Raw genomic sequence first — 18828 nt, 5'->3', positions numbered from 1 at the left:
CCGAGAGCTCTGTACCTCATACAACTGAGGTAGGTAAATATCCTCATGTTACAGAGGGAGTCACTGAAGCAAAGAGGGGTGAAAGGCCTTGCTAAAGGCAACCAAAGGACTCAGTGGCAGAGCCAGGAACAGAATCCAAGACCTCCTGATTCCCGGTCCTATGCAAACTCCAATGGTCCATCCTGCCTCCCTTATAATCACATTAAAATTCAGGGCTGTGGGAAATGCCTTTTTTTGTTGCCGTCCTGAATGTTTATTTGGAACGTGGATTCGGAGAAGGCAGTGCTAGTAACAATAAACAGCCTCACCATCAAGATTTCTGGGTCCTCCAGTGACACCCAGGGTGCTGCACATTAGCATATTTTTGTTAATGTTAATTTCCACCTACAACAGCAACTGAGCCCCTCCCTCACGTTACTCCCTCCCAGCAGAAGAAGGAGGAACCCCCGTGACTCTCACCTGGGGTGATGAAGGCATTTTTTAATACTAAGGACACCGTTTCAGGCTTTGGAGCAGGCACTATTTTTTGTGGCTGTTTGGGTCTCGTTCCAGCATTCGCCAGGGGAACGGCTTTAGGGAGTGCAAACGTCAGGTGGGGTTGCAGCTGAGGCCGGGGCTGCCCCTGCACAACAGCAGTCTGTAGAGTCAGGTTACAAGGCACTCCTCCGCCTGGCTGCTGCGTGGCCAGGATGAGGTTCTGGCTCTGGCTGAAGGTGGTAGCAGAGGGGTTGTGGGTCAGGGTGGCAGAAGCCGTGTGGGTAACAATGGAAGATTTGCGGAGGCCAGACTTTTGGGTTTCTGGAGCAGTAAAAGCAGATGGCTGGGAATTCAAGCTGGCCTTCAGAGGCACCGTGGGCAAAGCGGCTTGGTGTGGTGGCACAGTGGGCTGCAGCAGCGACACTGGAGCTGGGAACACCGGAAGAAATGGCTGCTGGCCACTTAGAGATGAATCGGAATTGAAGTCTGATGGCTGGATGAAAGAGCCCTCACTTCTAATGTTGGAGCACTGGTTAGCACCAACATCAGGAATGACAGGAGCAGGTACCGATGAGGCAATCAATCCTTCATTGAGGTTCACTGTTGGGAGTGTGCTGGGTAAAGAACCCGAGGGCAGGACAGAAGACTGTCAGGAGAAAAAAAAAATTAGTATAGATTAATGCTTGACATTGGAGATGGGCCAGCACCAGAAGATTTTATCTGAACCTTTCCTAACACTCAATTGTGAAAGGGGAGAATGAGGCTTAGATCTGAATCACTCCTAGTTATGCTAAGCCAACACCTTCCACATCAAGAACTAAATAACTACAACTACCTCTAGTTTTGCCCATTTCTCCTTGGCTCTCCTGTAAGTGCCTTTCAGGTAAAGATCTTCCAGAGGGTTGAGATCCACAGCTCTTCAGAGGGAGGAAGTCACCAATATCCTTGTATTACAGATAAGAAAACTGAGGTACACAGAGGTTAAGTGACTGGACCCAGGTCCCACAGCTAGTCAATGACACAGCTGGAAACAGAACCCAGCAGTTAAGTCTCCCAGTTACCTGCTCTACCTGCTAGTCCACACTCCCTCCCAGTACATATGATTTGTTACAGCAAGGCCCAACTTCATTCAGAGACAGCATTATTTCACTCGAAGCACAAAACACTCTCTCTACATAATGTAAAGGCTGTTCCTCAAAAACTAGTATTTTAAAGTACAAAGAAAATTCTGTTCTGAACCTGATGTGGTGGAAGACAAAGGTATTTAAGTCACAATAGTGCAAGTACAGTACATGTACCAGTTATTTTTACTTCTACGTTATTGTAATAATTTCTTTTATTGGAAAATATACTGTATTAAACAAGTATTGTAAGTGTTTATTCAATTCTATTTAGATGAGCTTGTCTGATACCGCATATTAGTACATGAAGATCTGTATATTACTTATAAATTTGAGCTCTGGCAATTTTCACTACATAAAACCTCTTTACCTGGGAAGAATGGCTGCTGGTATCTGTCATAGCAGAACTGGCAGCAGGGACAGAAGAGAAAAAGTTGCCAGAGCGACTGGATGAGAACAGATCTGAAAGAATGTGAAAACAAATATTAAATGTTTTACTCCCTAGATTACGGTAGAACATTGCTACGTAGCACTAAGTAATGGGAGACTCACTGAGAATTAGCAAGTAAATGAATAAATAATTAAAAAACAAGGAAACTGCATCACCACAAAATGTACTCTGCTTATTTACAAACACAAGGATGTTTGCCTGTCTTATTGAGATTTACGAACTCTTTGGGAAAGGGATTATTTCTCAGATGTGCTTGTAAAATGCCATGCAAATTTAGTGGATCTGAGTGAATTTCAGCCCTGCGCAGAGGACCAGCACAAGGTCCAGTCACCACTTGAGTCCCACTTAAACTCTATTTTCTATTTTAAACTTTATTCTAGAGTAAATAATGAAAAAGTAATGGAGATCTCAGTAACATGAGACTTTGCATTTGACTATTAAATCGTTGCTAGGAAACGGGGAAACCACAGAGACTGTATATGTGAACAATGGGGTGAGAGGATTAGGAAGACACCAATTAGCATCGTTCTCCTGTAAGGTCCTCTGCTGACACCTGATGTTCTCCCATACTATCAATGGGTAACGTTTCAAAAGCCACTTCTCTGTAAACCAGGTTCTCTGAAAGCTGTGTTCTTCCAAGTCTAATCTTAGGACACGGACTCCTACAGGTGCATTTCAAAACCCAGTCAGGCAAAGAACTGGTCTCGCAACAGTGAGAGGATCTCTCTACATTTTTTTTTTTTTTTTAATTAGATTTCAAATACTTTTGAGCTTTGGTTCCATTTTCATGCTGTATAAAGAGGATAAACATGTTGGTTTGCACAGTTAACTTTTCTGTTCAAAACCCATTGCCGCTATAGCAGAAAGACAGTAAACTCATTTTCCCCCTTAATCTTACCCTGAAAAGATTCAAAAGTATCCATGAAATCTAGATTTGGCTGGAGAGGGATAAGTCCTGGCTGAATCATGTCAGCATTTCCTAAGTGTGCTGGAAAAAACAAAAGAGAGAGAGGTTAATTTTGCAGGATACATGCCACTTCAGTTTATTGCAATGTGGATATGGGTTACTCAAAGAAAGCCTGGCACTTTGCTGGAACTTAAGAATGGCCCTATTGGGTCCAGACCAAAGGTCCATCTAGCCCAGTATCCTGTCTTCCAACAGTGACCAGGTGTCCCAGAGGGAATGACCAGAACACATGATCATCAAGTGATCCATCCCCTGTTGCTCATTCCCAGTTTCTGGCAAACAGAGGCTTGGGCAGGGGTGAGCAAACTTTTTGGCTCGAGGGCCACATCTGGGTTTGGAAATTGTATGGAGGGCCATGAATGCTCACAAAATTGGGGGTTGCGGTGCAGGAGGGGGTAAGGGCTTCGGCTGAGGATGTGGGTTCTGTGGTGGGGCTGGGGATGAGGGGTTGGGGATGCAGGAGGGTGCTCTAGGCTGGGACTGAGGGGTTCGGAGGGTAGAAGGGGGATCTGGGCTGGAGCAGGGGCTTGGGGTGCAGGAGCGGTTCAGGGGTGTAAGCGCCGAGCGGCGTTCACCTCAAGCAGCTCCCAGAGGCAGCGGAATGTCCCCCTTCTGGCTCCTATGCAGAGAGGAGGCTCTGCATGCTGCCCCGTCCGCAGGCACCACCCCTACAGCTCCCACTGGCCGCGATTGCCAGCCAATGGGAGCTGCGGGGGCAGTGTTCGGAGCCCCCTGGCTGCCCGTACGCATAGGAGGCAGAGGGGGGACATGCTGCTGCTTCCGGGAGCCGCGCAGAGACCTGGCATGCATGGAGCGGGGCAAGCCCCCAACCCCGCTCCCTGGCTGGAGCAGGGCAAGCCCCGGACCCCACTCTCCAGCTGGAGCTTGAGGGACGGATTAAAATGTCTGAAGGGCCAGATGCGGCCCCTGGGCCATAGTTTCCCCACCCCTGGGCTAGGGACACCATTCCTGCCCATCCTGGCTAATAGCCATTGATGGACCTATCCACAATGAATTTATCTAGTTCTTTTTTGAACCCTGTTATGGTCTTGGCCTGCACAACATCCTCTGGCAAGGAGTTCCACAGGTTGACTGTGCATTGTGTGAAGAAATACTTCCTTTTATTTGTTTTAAACCTGCTCCCTATTAATTTCATTTGGTGACCCCTAGTTCTTGTGTTATGACAAGTAGTAAACAACACTTCCTTATCTACTTTCTCTACATCAGTCATGATTTTATAGACCTCAATCATATCTCTCCTTAGCCATCTCTTTTCCAAGCTGAAAAGTCCCAATCTTATTAATCTCTTCTCATATGGAAGCCATTCCATACCCCTAATCATTTTTGTTGCCCTTTTCTGAACCTTTTCCAATTCCAATATATCTTTTTTGAGATGAGGCGACCACATCTGCACACAGTATTCAAGATGTGGGCATACCATGGATTTATATAGAGGAAACATGATATTTTCTGTCCTATTATCTATCCCTTTCTTAATTATTCCCAGAATTCTGTTCGCTTTTTTGACTGCCGCTGCACACTGAGGGGATGTTTTCAGAGAACTATCCACAATGGCTCTAAGATCTCTTTCTTGAGTGGTAACAGCTAATTTAGACCCCATCATTTTATATGTATAGTTGGGATTATGCTTTCCAATGTGCATTACTTTGCATTTATCAACATTAAATTTCATCTGCCATTTTGTTGCCCAGTCACCCAATTTTGAGAGATCCTTTTGTAGCTCTTAGCAATCTGCCTGGGTCTTAACTATCTTTAGTAATTTTGTATCATCTGCAAATTTTGCCATCTCACTGTTTACCCCTTTTTCCAGATCATTTATGAATATGTTGAACAAGACTGGTCCTGAGGCAGCTTACTTTGCGTAAGAGCCTTTGGTGAGTCTTTCTGAAAATCTAAGTACACTATATCCACTAGATCCCCTTGGTCCACATGCTTGTTGACTCCCTCAAAAAATTCTAGTAGATTGGTGAGGCATGATTTCCCTTTACTAAAACCATGTTGACTCATCCTCAACAAATTATGTTCATCTATATGTCTGATAATATCGTTCTTTATTATAGTTTCAACCAATTTGCCCGGTACTGAAGTCAGGCTTACAGCCCTGTAATTGCCGGGATCAGCTCTGGAGCCTTTTTTAAAAATTGGCATCACATTAGCTATCCTCCAGTCATCTGGTACAGAATCTGATTTAAATGACAGGGTACAGACTACAGTTAGTAATTCTGCAATTTCAAATTTGAGTTCCTTCAGAACTCTTGGGTGAATACCATCTGGTCCTGGTGACTTATTGCTGTTTAATTTAACAATTTGTTCCAAAACCTCCTCTAATGATACCTCAATCTGGGACACTTCCTCAGATCTGTTACCTAAAAAGAATGGCTCAGGTTTGGGAATCTTCCTCATATCCTCAGCTGTGAAGACTGATGCAAAGAATTCATTTAGTTTCTCTGCAATGGCCTTATCGTCCTTGAGTGCTCTGTTAGCACCTTGATCGTCCAGTGGCCCCACTGGTTGTTTAGCAGGCTTCCTGCTTCTGATGTACTTAAAGAAAAATTTGCTATTACTGTTCCTCAAATTCTTTTTTGGCGTTCCTAATTGTATTTTTACACTTCATTTGCCAGTGTTTATGCTCCTTTCTATTTTCCTCACTAGGATTTAACTTCCACTTTTTAAAGGATGCCTTTTTGCCTCTCAATGCTTCTTTTACTTTGTTGTTTAGCCATGGTGGCTCTTTTTTGGTTCTCTTACTATGTTTTTTAATTTGGGGTATACATTTAAGTTGAGCCTCTATTATCGTGTCTTTAAAAAGTTTCCATGCAGCTTGCAGAGATTTCATTTTTGGCACAGTACCCTTTAATTTCTGTTTAACTAACTTCCTCATTTTTGTATAGTGAGTATAAACCTCAGGGCTGGATTTTGTAAACGCTCTGCACACACAACTCCCTCTGAGGCAGTTCAGGGATTAGGTCCCACAGAGTGCAACCCTGAGTTTTGGCTACAAGAATTTGAGCTGAGTTCTGTTGGGAAGAGGAACCTTCATCTAAAGAAAAGAGGGTCATTTTTTTAAGATGCTAGACTCTCAAAGAGTGGCATGTTGATGGAACAACACTTATTTGGATTGGCTTTTCTGCAAGTTTATGGTGTATATAAATTAATAATTATTACATTAAAAAAAGGAAAATAAGATTTGATGTAAATTATAATGGCCTCATAAGCAATAATACTTTCTAGTGCATGTCACGGGTAGATTTATTAGTATCAGAATGTGTACCAGTAATTAGGTGTAATGAGATTAAAAAAAAGAAAGAAAATTTAGGCTGAATATCTGAATAGGATTTCTGATCCCTTAAACCATGATTTTTTAAACTTTCAAGTTTGGCACTACCATTAAACTGATACAAGTACACACAGCCCAGGAAAATGCATTGGAAGAGAAAGATGGAGCCACCTTCTCAATCAGAAAAATGAAAAAGTAAGGCTGGAAGAGAAATGAAGCAACAAGCCTCCTCTCACTGCAAAATCAACACAGCCAAAAGCAAATACATACCTATCTCTCTGGGATTTGGCCAGGCAATCAGCTGATGTGAAGAAAGCGTAGAGAAGAGGGTGTCCGTGAACTCAGACATAAGCATATCTGCATCCAGAAAGGAATCTTCCTCCATGGGGACGGGGGTTTCTCTGCCATATCTACTCTGATGCCAGAGAACCACATCATCGTCCTGCCAAAGAGGAAAGAAAAATAAGCCTGGTTATATGAAGCTGCCAGTCACATGCAGTTATTATGGCACCAAATAGACAAAGCTCATTATTTTTCACATTTTAATAAAGAGGAACATTCTATAGGAGTCATCAAAATGCATCACACCAACTTGTTAGCATCCTGCCTCCAGTCACATGGAACAGACAACAGTCAATCTAGTCTGGTATTCCACCTTCTGCCACATCAGCTCAGACCAACAGTTCATCTACTCTGGCTTCTTTTACATACCAAATAGATCGATGGTTCAGCTAGTGTGGCATCCCATTTCTGCTTGTTCTGGAACAGGCCATTTGTATATCTAGTCCAATATCTTGTCTCCAGCAGTGTCACAAACCAGATGTTTTAGAAGTTAGCATAAAACCTCTGTGAAATATATCATTGCACAACACTAGACTCTGTGGGGAAATATCTTTCCATTTCCAGCTGATGATCAGAACTGCATAAAACCAAGGTGGCTTTGGCAACGCTTTTTCGATTTTTGGGGTATAAGTGGGATTTTGCACCCAGAATTTCACTGATTTGGGGGTTTGAATGAACCCTAACAAACACAACGCAAAACTCAATTGGAACTGGTGAGGTTTCCAGCCAGAACCATGACATCCTGAGGTTTATCTAAATCTTAGCCAGGTTTGCTGAACGGTTTGTGAACCCGGGGATTGTTCTGGGCATATAAGAGTGAATCCAGCTTGGGTTTACATTTAGTTACGGAAGGTCTGAAATGCTCTTTTGGTGATCAGTTTATGCTCAAAGAAGGCTCCATCGCACGACTATTTTTTGTCCCAAGTATTTGAAGCGCAGTTGCTTTTATACATCTCAACATCTAGCCCTTTTTTAAAGTTTACCAAACTACTTGCCTATAATAGCACAGAAAAGGGACTTATTTGGTTCTGCTATGTACTTTCCACTTGAAGCACACACATCCTTTTCCGATTCCACAAGGCAGGCTGTGTTGCCAGTTATAACTCAATAACAAGCTGTCATGTGACCAACTGCAAAGAGATGGCCCTGACTGGGCCAGCTGGCCTGCTAACTCTCATTTCTTATGTCATCGCACTCTAGACCAAGACTTCCACCCAATCTGATTTAAGCTCAGGAAAGCTGTACTGCTCTCTATTATACAATTTATTCTAAGCAAAAGGGTGCCCCCTCTTCATAATAAACATTGAGGCCTTGGCTACACTGGCAGTGTAACTTGCGGCGCTCAGGGGTGTGAAAACACACCCCACCCCCGAGCGCAGCAAGTACAGCGCTGTAAAGCACCAGTGTAATCAGAGCCTGCAGCGCTGCACGCTATTCCCCTCAGAGAGGTGGAGTACATACAGCACTGCGAGACCTCTCTCGCAGCGCTGGCGGCGCGACTACACTCGTGCTTCACAGCGCTGCCGCGGCAGCGCTGTGAAGCCCCGTGTGTAGCCAAGGCCTAAGGCGAAGTGCGTGGCTTTAGGTTTTAATCACTGCAAGCTGTCATGCTTGTATACCTTTGCTACTTAGCACAACTTCAATAAACAGAAATGCTGCAACTGCCTCCACAAAAATTACTTACCCGCACCAAGCTTGAAAGGTCTTCATCTTTGTGTTTCTGTAACTGCAGAGACAGAACAAAGAATCTTTTAAAAAGTAAAATTAGCTCCTGTACTTCCCAAAGGACCTGTTTCTGCAACCCCCTACTTGTGTGATTAGTCCTTACTCGTGCAAGTCATTTTCTAGCCCCCATGGGACCAATCATGAGTAGAGACTATTCACAGGACAAGGGGTTGCAGGACTGGACCCAGTGTATCAATTTAGTCTTATGTATCAGTGGACCCAATGTTTATACTGGTATAACTGAATTTCCAACATTTTTGCACGTTAGTAAAAGTTACACCAGAAGTCCAACTATTAAATCAAAAAGCAATTATTCCACTCAAAATACTTTCACAGTTGCAAACAAACAGACCCTTTTCTTGAAGTATGTTCTCCACTTGTGATATTCCCTGATGACTATTTCGATTCTTCGTTTCCAATATTTCCCTTCTGTTGCAATGGCCTGAGAACAAACAAAATACATTAGGAAATATACACAAACATTAAATAGCCACACAAAGTTTTCAGGCAGACTGAAGCTATAAGGTAAGTACATTAATTCCGTTTGACCTCATAACCCAGCCGACACAATGTGCTTAAATCCAGCTACTGTATAGCAATCCAGGATCCATTTAATCTTCCCCACATAAAATAAAAAGTGATGATGTTCAGTAATAGTACCAATATGTCACTACTTGAATCACCTGTAACCAATTGCAAAAACAAAAGGAAAAAAAAAAGTTTCTGAAACATAACTTTTATAAGATGCATGTTAACACAGCCATGCAAAAGCATAATGAAAATTCATCAACCAAGGTACAAAATCTATAGGCTTACCCTTCACCATGACAACTATGAAATAAAATGTACTCACTGGGAAACAAAAACAAAAAACAAACTCCTGGCCTGGAGCGAGTGGGGAAAATAGAAAGTTGCAAGGCAGTATCAACATTCACATACATCCAAAAGCTGTGAAGGAATGACACAAAACAATAAAAGCCAAGTAACAACGCTCTGGGAGAAACTTCACTCTTCAAGCCATATGCAGTGCAGTGGTACCCCAATGATAACAATGGGATCAGAATGTGGGGCTTTAACATGCTACAAGTACTGCAAAACCAAGGACAGCGGGGCAAATTCACAAGAACTGAGGTAGACTTAACTCCACCTTGTCTGATTGGATTGTATCTCAACCTAAAGGTTAGCCTAACTTTGCTTTTCAAAAATTTCAGATACTAGGACAGTTTCATGTATGCTTCTGCAGTCCATTTCTGCTGCTGCTCCTGCTCTGTAGGTTCAACAGGGGGTTTATGCATTTTGAGTCCAATCTAAGGTTACACAGTACACGACAGAACCACACTTTGCAATGTCATGGGCCTCCTAGGACAGGAGCCAGAGGGCTGCAAATAGTTTGCATATAATAGAAGAAAAGGAAAATGCACAGACCTACCTCACCCAGTTGCAGTTACAGTTTACATGACAGGGTTAGAAATTGCTTCTTAGTTTGTATTCAGATGAGCAAAGAAATTAAAAAACAATATTGAAAAATCTTTTATAAAGCCACTCAGCTTGATCCAACAGGGTACTCTGCCCTCACCTCCCACTGACTTCAGCAACCTTCAGAAATGGGCTCTTTGAGAGGAAACGTAAAACAGGCTCTGGCGTGTTGGAACGACAGACTCTGCAGGCTGCACCGTCATGCTTTAGATTTGTCAAACTGGAGGGCAGTCATGAGCTGCATAGTAGGACTCCAGGGGCTGTAAGTCACCCTTGGGCTGCACCTTGATCATTCCAATACAGGTAGATTTATAACATCTGGCTCAACAGCAGCCATACAGTACACACGTTGATATTTTTCACTATGGAGAGGACACCAAAGCATGTCAGTGCTACAGAGCCTTCACATCTAAACGGAGGTAGGAGAGATGTAGAGATAATCAAATCTACAGCTCAAATTTTACATACTTCAGGCCGCCGATGTTCCTCTACATCAATAGAGCCATCTAGTGGAGTCACAAAATGGCACACTGGGTTCTTGCGTTTCTCCAGGTCTGAAACAGAAATGAAAATATGACAGTTGGATACACACATGCTATTCAGGGATCCCTTCTCCACCTCGGAGGCAGGATTTTAACAAAGGTCTTCCCAGAGTCCCCTCCAACACACCACTGGGGAACAGGCCATTTCAGACTGCACCTGGATTCAAGTGGTGCAATGCCCCAAAGCAGTGCTGAACACCATGGGGATGGTTTGGTCATGGGGTGGAAATTCAGGATTGTCCTCTACAGGGATTTAGGCCACCAGCAGATGCACTTGGGTTTTTCCATCATAAGGGCGCTTATGTTTCATCTCCTGTCCATTCAGCCCCTTACATGCATGGCCAGATGCAATACCAAATTCAAACATTTTGTGGTTGTATGCAATCACGTTTACCATAAAAGCAACTTACACTGCATATACCATGCCCTCCAGATGGCATTGTTGAGACGAATTTTATCCCTCCATTGAAGTTTTAAGCCTTTAAAATTCTTCCATTTTGGCGAAACCAACTTCCCACTGAAATAAAAATACCCAAAACAACAAAAATCAGTGACTTTTTTTTATATATATAAAGCAAATATAGCGGCTAATAAAAGGGCCAGGCTGACAGTTCTGGAGACTACAGTGAAATGAAGCTCAGGCACTGGGTAGAGCAAGCTTCTTCCATGCACCACCCTGACAACATACTTCACTCCTGGCCTAAAGGTCTAGAGGTGATAGGGAAGTACAGTCTTCACGGCTCTTCTAGTCCTTTATCTCTCTGCTACTAGCTCTGGGGAGGTGTTTTGTGATGTGGATACCAGTCACTCTGGAATTTCACTGGGACCACAACTCATTTCACCCAAACAAACTTCTCTTACCTACCACAGTTCCCCTGAACCCAAATACATCACCTCCCACCAACTCTGGGAATGAGAACACCCAAGATCATGGGTAAAACCTGGCACTTAGCAGGATTTTGGTTTGGTCTATCTTGGATGTTGAGGAGCTGTACTGAGACAGTACACATTCATTGCCATTCTCAGAAATGGGGTGTGCTAAGAAATACATTTCAACGCTACAGGAACTTTATGACTGACAGAGGAGCCTGCAAATTAAGAAGTATCCCATATCACATTGGGGAAGTGCTGCAAAATCCATTCCTGGTGCCACCAAGTTCTGGGTTTAAAGCAGACAGAGGCAACCCATCCATTTTAGGATCCTGTTTGAAGTTACCTATGTTGTTTTCAAAATCTGTTGTGGATTTGCTCTTCCTCTGTTTGTTTAGTGTCCTCCTTTCTATCTTTTCATGCAGTCTCATCAATTTTAGTATGAGCCTTTGCTCTGCGGTGGCTTGCTGTGTGCAAAAGCTTCCCCCATATCTCATCACTTCATCAAGTCTCCATTTCCTTTCAAATCTCAGATGAAAACATACTTTTTTTCTCTCTTACTTGTGCCTCAATTTTCTCTCTCTCTCTCTTTTCACTATTCTAACACATCACTCGCCTGTGATCCTTGACTTTGCCAGAGTCCCTACAAAATAAGTCTGACTAGAAAATATGCCACTCCAATATCAATCTCTAGAGTAACATGGGTTTTCAAGAAACAATGGTTGCATAGTTTAATAAACTAAATCCTAAATGGCAGAACTCTGTTATTTAACTTATCTGTACCCAAAATAGGTCTAATCTCTAATAAAAAGTCACAAGGACACAGGCATTTTTGTAGACAATCCAATATAACTATAATGTATTTCTTGTATCCAGTTTAAATCTTCTTCAAAGAGTGATTTAAGACTAGAATTAAGATAGAAAATGTTAACCAATTTACAGAATTTACATTTTATTTACTGTATTTTTATAGTGCATTAAAGTCCAGCCAGAGATTAAAGTGATTAATAATTTATCCTCCTTTTAGGACAATAATTATTATTATTTCTAGTTCTTTCAATGCATTCCATGGGAGTAGAGTTCAAGTCCAGTATTAGGTCATAAGTGAAATGAGTTTGATAACCTCAGTTTCATCCAGCGGACAGGAATCACCACGAAGATGACAACAATATTTACAACCTGATCCAAACCCCAGTGAAGTAAATGGAAAGGCTCCATTGACTTCTGGGGCAATTGGATCAGGCCTCTAATGATCATTTTAACCTAACTAGTCATGTCTATTCTGGAACACTAAAGGAGACAGTGGTTTCACCAACTCAGAATACAGTGTTTGAGAGCAGTTCCCTGACTGTAACTGACCTTTGGATTTTGAAAAAACAAAAACAAAAAGGAGTTTCTGCTCCTGCTGGCCTATTAGCCTTCAAGAACACCAATATTCTCACAAGCAAATAAATGTAATAAACAAATGCAGATAAACTTGCCTACCGATTACACAGTCAAAACATGAACTTCAGTGGAAGATGCCAAAAGTGTTCAGGAATTCAACAGTCACTGGTTCAATTCCATGTGAGAACTTTTCCCAAACAGAAAATAAGCAAAGTTCGCAAAAATGGGAGAAGAGACCTGGATGAAATCTACTGCAACAGTCACCAGAACAGTGACTGACACACTGGCCAGCAAGTGGCCTGAATCTGTGAAGGTGATGGCACTTCTAGAAGGAAAACTAATCAGGTACTGATTGAGGTGACAAGAGTAAAAAAAGATTTTCAGGAAAGATACACATAATCTCTCCTTAATGTTTTGTAGTTCTTAGTCTCTGATAAAAGAGCAAACTGTGCTATAGGGGTCTGGGTGGTTCAGAGGGTTGATGATGGTGGAATATGGAACTTTTAACCTCTTGAACCCGATATCAAATCCACCCCAGGTCAGGAGTTACTGATGTGAAATAAATTCAATGGTTTTAATTCAGTCTCTAGTGGACAAGTGTTCACATAACAAAATCAAATCCCTTCCTTCCCTACATTTCTGTAGTTCTGTGACCTCGAGAAAGCATCTAGTCCAACTCGCAGCTCTGTGGCAGGACCATGTAAACTGAGATCATCCCTGACACGTGTTTGTCCAACTTATTTTTAAAAGTTTGAGCATTGGCCTGCTAAACCCAGGGTTGAGAGTTAAATCCTTGAGGGGGCCACTTAAGGATCTGGGGCAAAATCAGTACTTGGTCCTGCTAGTGAAGGCAGGGGGCTGGACTTGATGACCTTTCAAGGTCCCTTCCAGTTCTAGGAGATAAGATATCTCCGTTTTTTTTGTTTTTTTTTTTTAAATGAGGATTCCACGAGCTCCCTTGGAAGACTATTCTAGTGCTTAGCTACCTTCATAGTTAGAAAGTTTTTCCTAATATCTAACTAAATCACCCCTACTGCAGATTAAGTCCATTACTCCTTGTCTTACCTTCAATGGACCTGGAGAATAACCGATCCCCATCCTCTTTATAGCAGCCCTTAACATCCTGGAACACTTATCAGGTCCTCCCCTCAGTCTTCTTTTCTCAAGACTGCACATGCCCAGTTCTTTTTTAACCTTTCCTCAAAGAAAAGATTTTCTAAAACTTTTATCATTTTCGTTGTTGCTCTCTGCACTCTCTCCAATTTGTCCACATCTCTCCTAAACTGTGCCCAGAATTGGACACAGTACTCCAACTGGGGCCTCACTAGTATCGAGTATAGCGGGACAATTACCTCCTGTGTCTTATATACAACACTCCTGTTAATACAACCCAGAATCACATTAGTCTTTTTTGCAGATGCATCACATTGTTGACTCATACTCAGTTTGTGATCCACTATAACCCCCAGATCCTTTTCAGCAGTACTACCAGCGAAACAGTTATTCCCCATTTTGTAGTTGTGCATTTGATTTTTCCTTCCTAAGTGAAGTAGTTTGCACTTGTCTTTATTGAATTCCATCTTGTTGAATTCAGACCAAATGTCCAATTTGTCATGGTCATTTTGAATTTTAAACCTGTCCTCCCAAGTGCTTGCTATCCCTTCCAGCTTGGTGTCATCTGCAAATTTTATAAGCATACTCTCCACTCCATTATCCAAGTCATTAATGAAAATATTGACTACTCCTGGACTCAGGACTGACCCTTGTGGGTCTCCACTAGATACTCCCTCCCAATTTGACAGCAAACCATGCCACAACAGGCCCCTTTTTGGCCCTCAAGATTGAATTTCCATCTGACCCTGTGCCGTTGTCAAATTAAAATATAATCATGCAAATAATTATTGCTACCACTGTTATATAATTGCAGCAGTGAACTCACTCAATTCTGAATGCCGAAAACTGTCTCCAGTTTTTAAAATAATTCAATATAAAATTATTTTTTTTCCAGACAACTAAGCATTCCCCAAATGCTGCAGTTTTGTGCTTGTACATGGGAAACAGATGTTCACTGTCCAAGCTGGAAACACAAAATGCAAATAGCGTCTTTTAAATATATTTGAAAGACAAATATATTTGATTCTTAAAATGTTTTAGCTTTATAAGAGGTGACTAGTAACAGATAAAAAAAAAAATAGGTTTTCTTCCTAAACAGATATTTTACTGTGACAGTGTTCCTTTAATTAGTTCTTTTCCTCTGAGGATCTCACCACTTTGTAAGGGATTTTGTTTTATATTCACAAAATCCAGAATAAAATGTTTTTAAAACAGAAGGAGACATTTGCATTGATTTCTACATTTTTGGCTGCACTCCCATGACTAAGTACTAATGATGTAGACGAGGGAGCAGGGATTTAATCATTCTACTCATAATCCAAGTTTCTGACTGGCCTGAAAATCATTAATCACCACCGTATGTATGAGTCAGATAATGCTTTACCTACATCTCTAGAGGTGATTTTTTTAATGCTCTAATACCTTGTCTTTAACACAATATTATTAGGGAGAGTATACAGGATTTTTTCCCCCTGCTGCGTACATATTCATAAAAAAACTAAGAAGAAGAATGTTGAAGGGATGCTGTTCATATCTAAAATTGAAGTTAATAAATGACCCAACAGAATATTTCAGTGAAACTTGGCTTAGGAGGAGACAATGCAAATGGTTTGACTTGCTTCACTACAATTTTGGGGCATGTGATACAGCAGCTGATGCAAGCAATGGTGTAAGCAACTTTTAAATTAATCAACAAATAATCACAAGTAGAATTTTCCTTATACACAACTTTGACACTTCAAGTGGTTTCTAATGCAACCTGTGTTTTCTCAGCCCTAATCTGCCTCATGATACTGTCAAAATGGCAATTTCCCATTTTAGTTAATTATTTTTCCATTACATCTTTGAGTCCTCTCTGTAGTCTCATGTTGTGGGAAGAACATCGATTACTCTAGCTCGCGCTAAATGACTACTGAAAAGCTTCCCCCTTGTCTTAAAGAAGATAAATACATCCTCTACTTCATGACTTGCAATTGTGCTGAAGAAGGAACTCTAATTTCACTTTCACAGTCATCAACAACTGAAGTTATAACGGGGAAAAAAATCCCCTCTGGTGGAGCCATGTTGTTCTCAGCTGAGACGCCCAGTACAGCTTGGACAGCTGCAGGGAAGATACCAGGGATCTCTCCCTGCGCAGCAGCTGGTAACAGGTGAGATGCTTGAGCTAACTGCACCCTGGTTTAACCATGAGGAGGTTAGGAGCAGGGAATTTTTAATGAGAGATCTTCAAATCCAGAACTTGCTGGGTTGGGTGGATGAAGACAGGTTATATTTATCAGTTTCTAAAATTCTGAACTGGTTTTTGTACTGTGCATGTGTCTAGAGCCTGGTACAGGAATGTATTATGAAGTGAATTTAAAATAAATTAGGCATTGCTGAAGTTAGGAGGATGAATGGAGCAAACAAACTGGAGCACTTGGTGCAGAATAACTCAGTCCAGTTACATGTATAAGATAAGAGGAAGCCTGCATTCCAATGACACACCTTGAAAGTGCTTTGCAAACCATCAATCCTCACACCACCCTCTCTAAAGTAAGGAATTTTAGTCATCCACATTTTACAAATGAGGTAACAGAGAGAGAGGTTAAATTACACACTCAAGGTCTGTCAGTGGCAGAGTCAGGAATGGAACCCATATCCCCTGACTTGCAGTTCTGTCTTTTAAACCTGAAGCCCTTGCTCCTTTACATAGTTGGGATTGGTCCTGCTTTGAGCAGGGGGTTGGACTAGATCAGGGGTTGGCAACCTGCGGCACACGAGCTGATTTACAGTGGCATGCTGCTGCCGGCCTGGGGTCCCCGCCGCCGGCCCGCTCAGCCCGCTGCCGGCCTCGATGGCAGTGGGCTGAGTGGGGCTGGCAGCCGGGACCCCGGCTGGCAGGGGCCGGCCTCCGGCCCCACTCAGCCCGCTACCAGTCTGGGGTTCCATCCGCCGGCCCCTGTAAAATGTATTACTGGCACGCGAAACCTTAAATTACAGCAAATAAATGAAGACTTGGCACACCACTTCTGAAAGGTTGCTGACCCCTGGACTAGATGATCTCTTGAGGTCTCTTCAGGGCCGGCTCCAGGCACCAGCCCAGCAAGCAGGTGCTTGGGGCGGCCAAGGGGAAGGGGAGACACGTCAGGCTGTTCGGTGGCAATTCAGTGGCGGGTCCCTCTCGGAGGGAAGCACCTGCCGCCGAATTCCTGCCGAAGAAGAAAGTGGCGCGGTGGAGCTGCCGCTGGAGTGCCGCCGACTGCAATTGCGATCGCGGCTTCCCCCCCCCGGCCGCTTGGGGTGGCAAAAACCCTGGAGCCGGTCCTGGGTCTCTTCCAACCCTAGTCTTCTATGATTCTATGAAAATAACTGAAATTAATCTGAAGGTACAAAGCAAATGCTCCTATTGGAGTTCTCCAGATCAGGAAAAAAGTTATTTTCTCCATTTGCATTCATGTTGCATCAGTCCTTACATCTATCCTAGGTGGAATTTAAGCATAAATCTCTGGGCATTGAAGCTCAGAATCCACAGCACTGACTCAACTGCTCAAATAAGATGCAATGAAAAGTAGTTACTGCTTGTAAAACTCACTTTTCAAGCCACAAGTATCTTGCCTATCTTTATAGCTGTGAGAGAAAAGGATTTATTTGAGAATTGCCTATACAATTTTCACTTTTGAAAACCAAATAATTTTCAAGTTATAGGAGCAAATATATTAGGGTTACCATTTTTTAAAATAACAAAAAGAGGACACTCCAAGGGGCCCCGCCCCCGCCCAAATTCCGCCCCGGCCCCACCCCAACTCCGCCCCTTTTCCAAAGTCCCCGCCCCAACTTTGGCGGAGGGGGGAGGGGAGGAGGAGCCGTGGCCCAGTCCGGCCCCTTGGCCGAGCGGCTCAGGCCCAGCTCGGCTCGGGCCCTGGGGCGCCAGCCCCAGTTCCAGCCGAGCGCGCCAGCCGCGGCCCCGGCAGTTCCAGCTTGGCTCGGGCCCCGGGCACTGGCCCCGGCCGAGCAACTCTGGCCCCGGTGGCTCCGGCCTGGCGGAGCGCGCCCGCCCCGGCGGTTCCAGCTCAGCTCGGGCCCCGGGGCACTGGCCCCAACGGCTCCGGCTCCAGCTCGGCTCAGTCCCTGGGGCGCCGGCCCCGGTTGAGCTGCTCCGGCCCAGCTCGGCTCGGGCCCCAGGGCACCGGCCCTGGTTCTGGCCAAGTGCGCTGGCCCCGGCCGAGCGGCGGCCAAGCACCGCCGGCCCCAGCGGCTCCGGCTCCAGCCCCAGCGCGGATCCAAGCCCCACCCTATTTTCCCGGACATGTCCGGCTTTTTGGAATTTCCCCCCGGACGGGGATTTGACGACCAAAAATCCGGACATGTCCAGGAAAATCCGGACATATGGTAACCCTAAAATATATAGGAGTATATTTTACTTTTCTATTCTTTCTTTTACAGGCTCCCACTTTCCTTGTGCTAAAAGCCCTCTCCCCTGCCAAATCCTTTGTTAAAATCCACTTGCTTTGTGAAACTTTCTTGAGAGGTCCCCCTCCTCTGCTTGTTCTTTTATAGCATTGTCTCAGAGTTAGACTGCAAAGACCTTTAGAGAAGGATATTTTCTTTGCAGGTTTTTGTAATAAGATGTCCAATATGAAATAAGAATTTTTCTAGTCCTTTAATTTAAAATAAGCTAAACAGATGAGTTTTTTCTTGTGACAAAAGGAAAGATCTTTTTGGCTTCCACATAGGTGTCAGGAGAATGGTTTTGGTTTGTTTTTAATCTCTTTGTTTTGTTGGGGGCTGGGCCTATCACCTCAGCTCTCTAGGAGCCAAAACTAACAATACTTCCTCAAACAAATGCTCATTCAGAGGATCAGATTACAAGAACATTCACATATTATGTGCCAAAATGAAGAGGCAGGCAAGTGGAACAAAAACATTCCTGTATCACGTGGATAGGAATTATGACTTCTCTTCTCGGTACAGGATTCACATGAAGGCAACACTCACACAGATTCATGTTTACTATCCACAATAACTAGAAAGCTAATCTTAGCCACAACTTTAAAAGAAAGCACTGGGGTCACCCTTTTCTT

General features: G+C 43.3%; 1 protein-coding gene across 1 annotated transcript in view; it reads right to left on the bottom strand.

The window, feature by feature from the left end:
- MLXIP (MLX interacting protein) overlaps window positions 1–18828 on the bottom strand; it is a 70383-nt gene that overhangs the window by 17865 nt on the left and 33690 nt on the right. Inside the window, exons 2-9 of the mRNA XM_054006696.1 lie at window positions 10810–10916; window positions 10326–10411; window positions 8734–8823; window positions 8341–8382; window positions 6585–6756; window positions 2948–3037; window positions 1969–2060; window positions 460–1123 (exon numbers count right to left, since the gene is read on the bottom strand). Coding sequence (XP_053862671.1) covers window positions 460–1123; window positions 1969–2060; window positions 2948–3037; window positions 6585–6756; window positions 8341–8382; window positions 8734–8823; window positions 10326–10411; window positions 10810–10916 — 1343 coding nt within the window. The remainder of the gene's footprint in view (window positions 1–459; window positions 1124–1968; window positions 2061–2947; window positions 3038–6584; window positions 6757–8340; window positions 8383–8733; window positions 8824–10325; window positions 10412–10809; window positions 10917–18828) is intronic.

This window comes from Malaclemys terrapin, chromosome 16 (genome assembly GCF_027887155.1).
Source record: "Malaclemys terrapin pileata isolate rMalTer1 chromosome 16, rMalTer1.hap1, whole genome shotgun sequence".
NCBI classification, from domain to species: Eukaryota; Metazoa; Chordata; order Testudines; family Emydidae; genus Malaclemys; species Malaclemys terrapin.
Note: the sequence above shows the minus strand (reverse complement) of the source record. Positions and strands in the feature narration are given on the sequence as shown.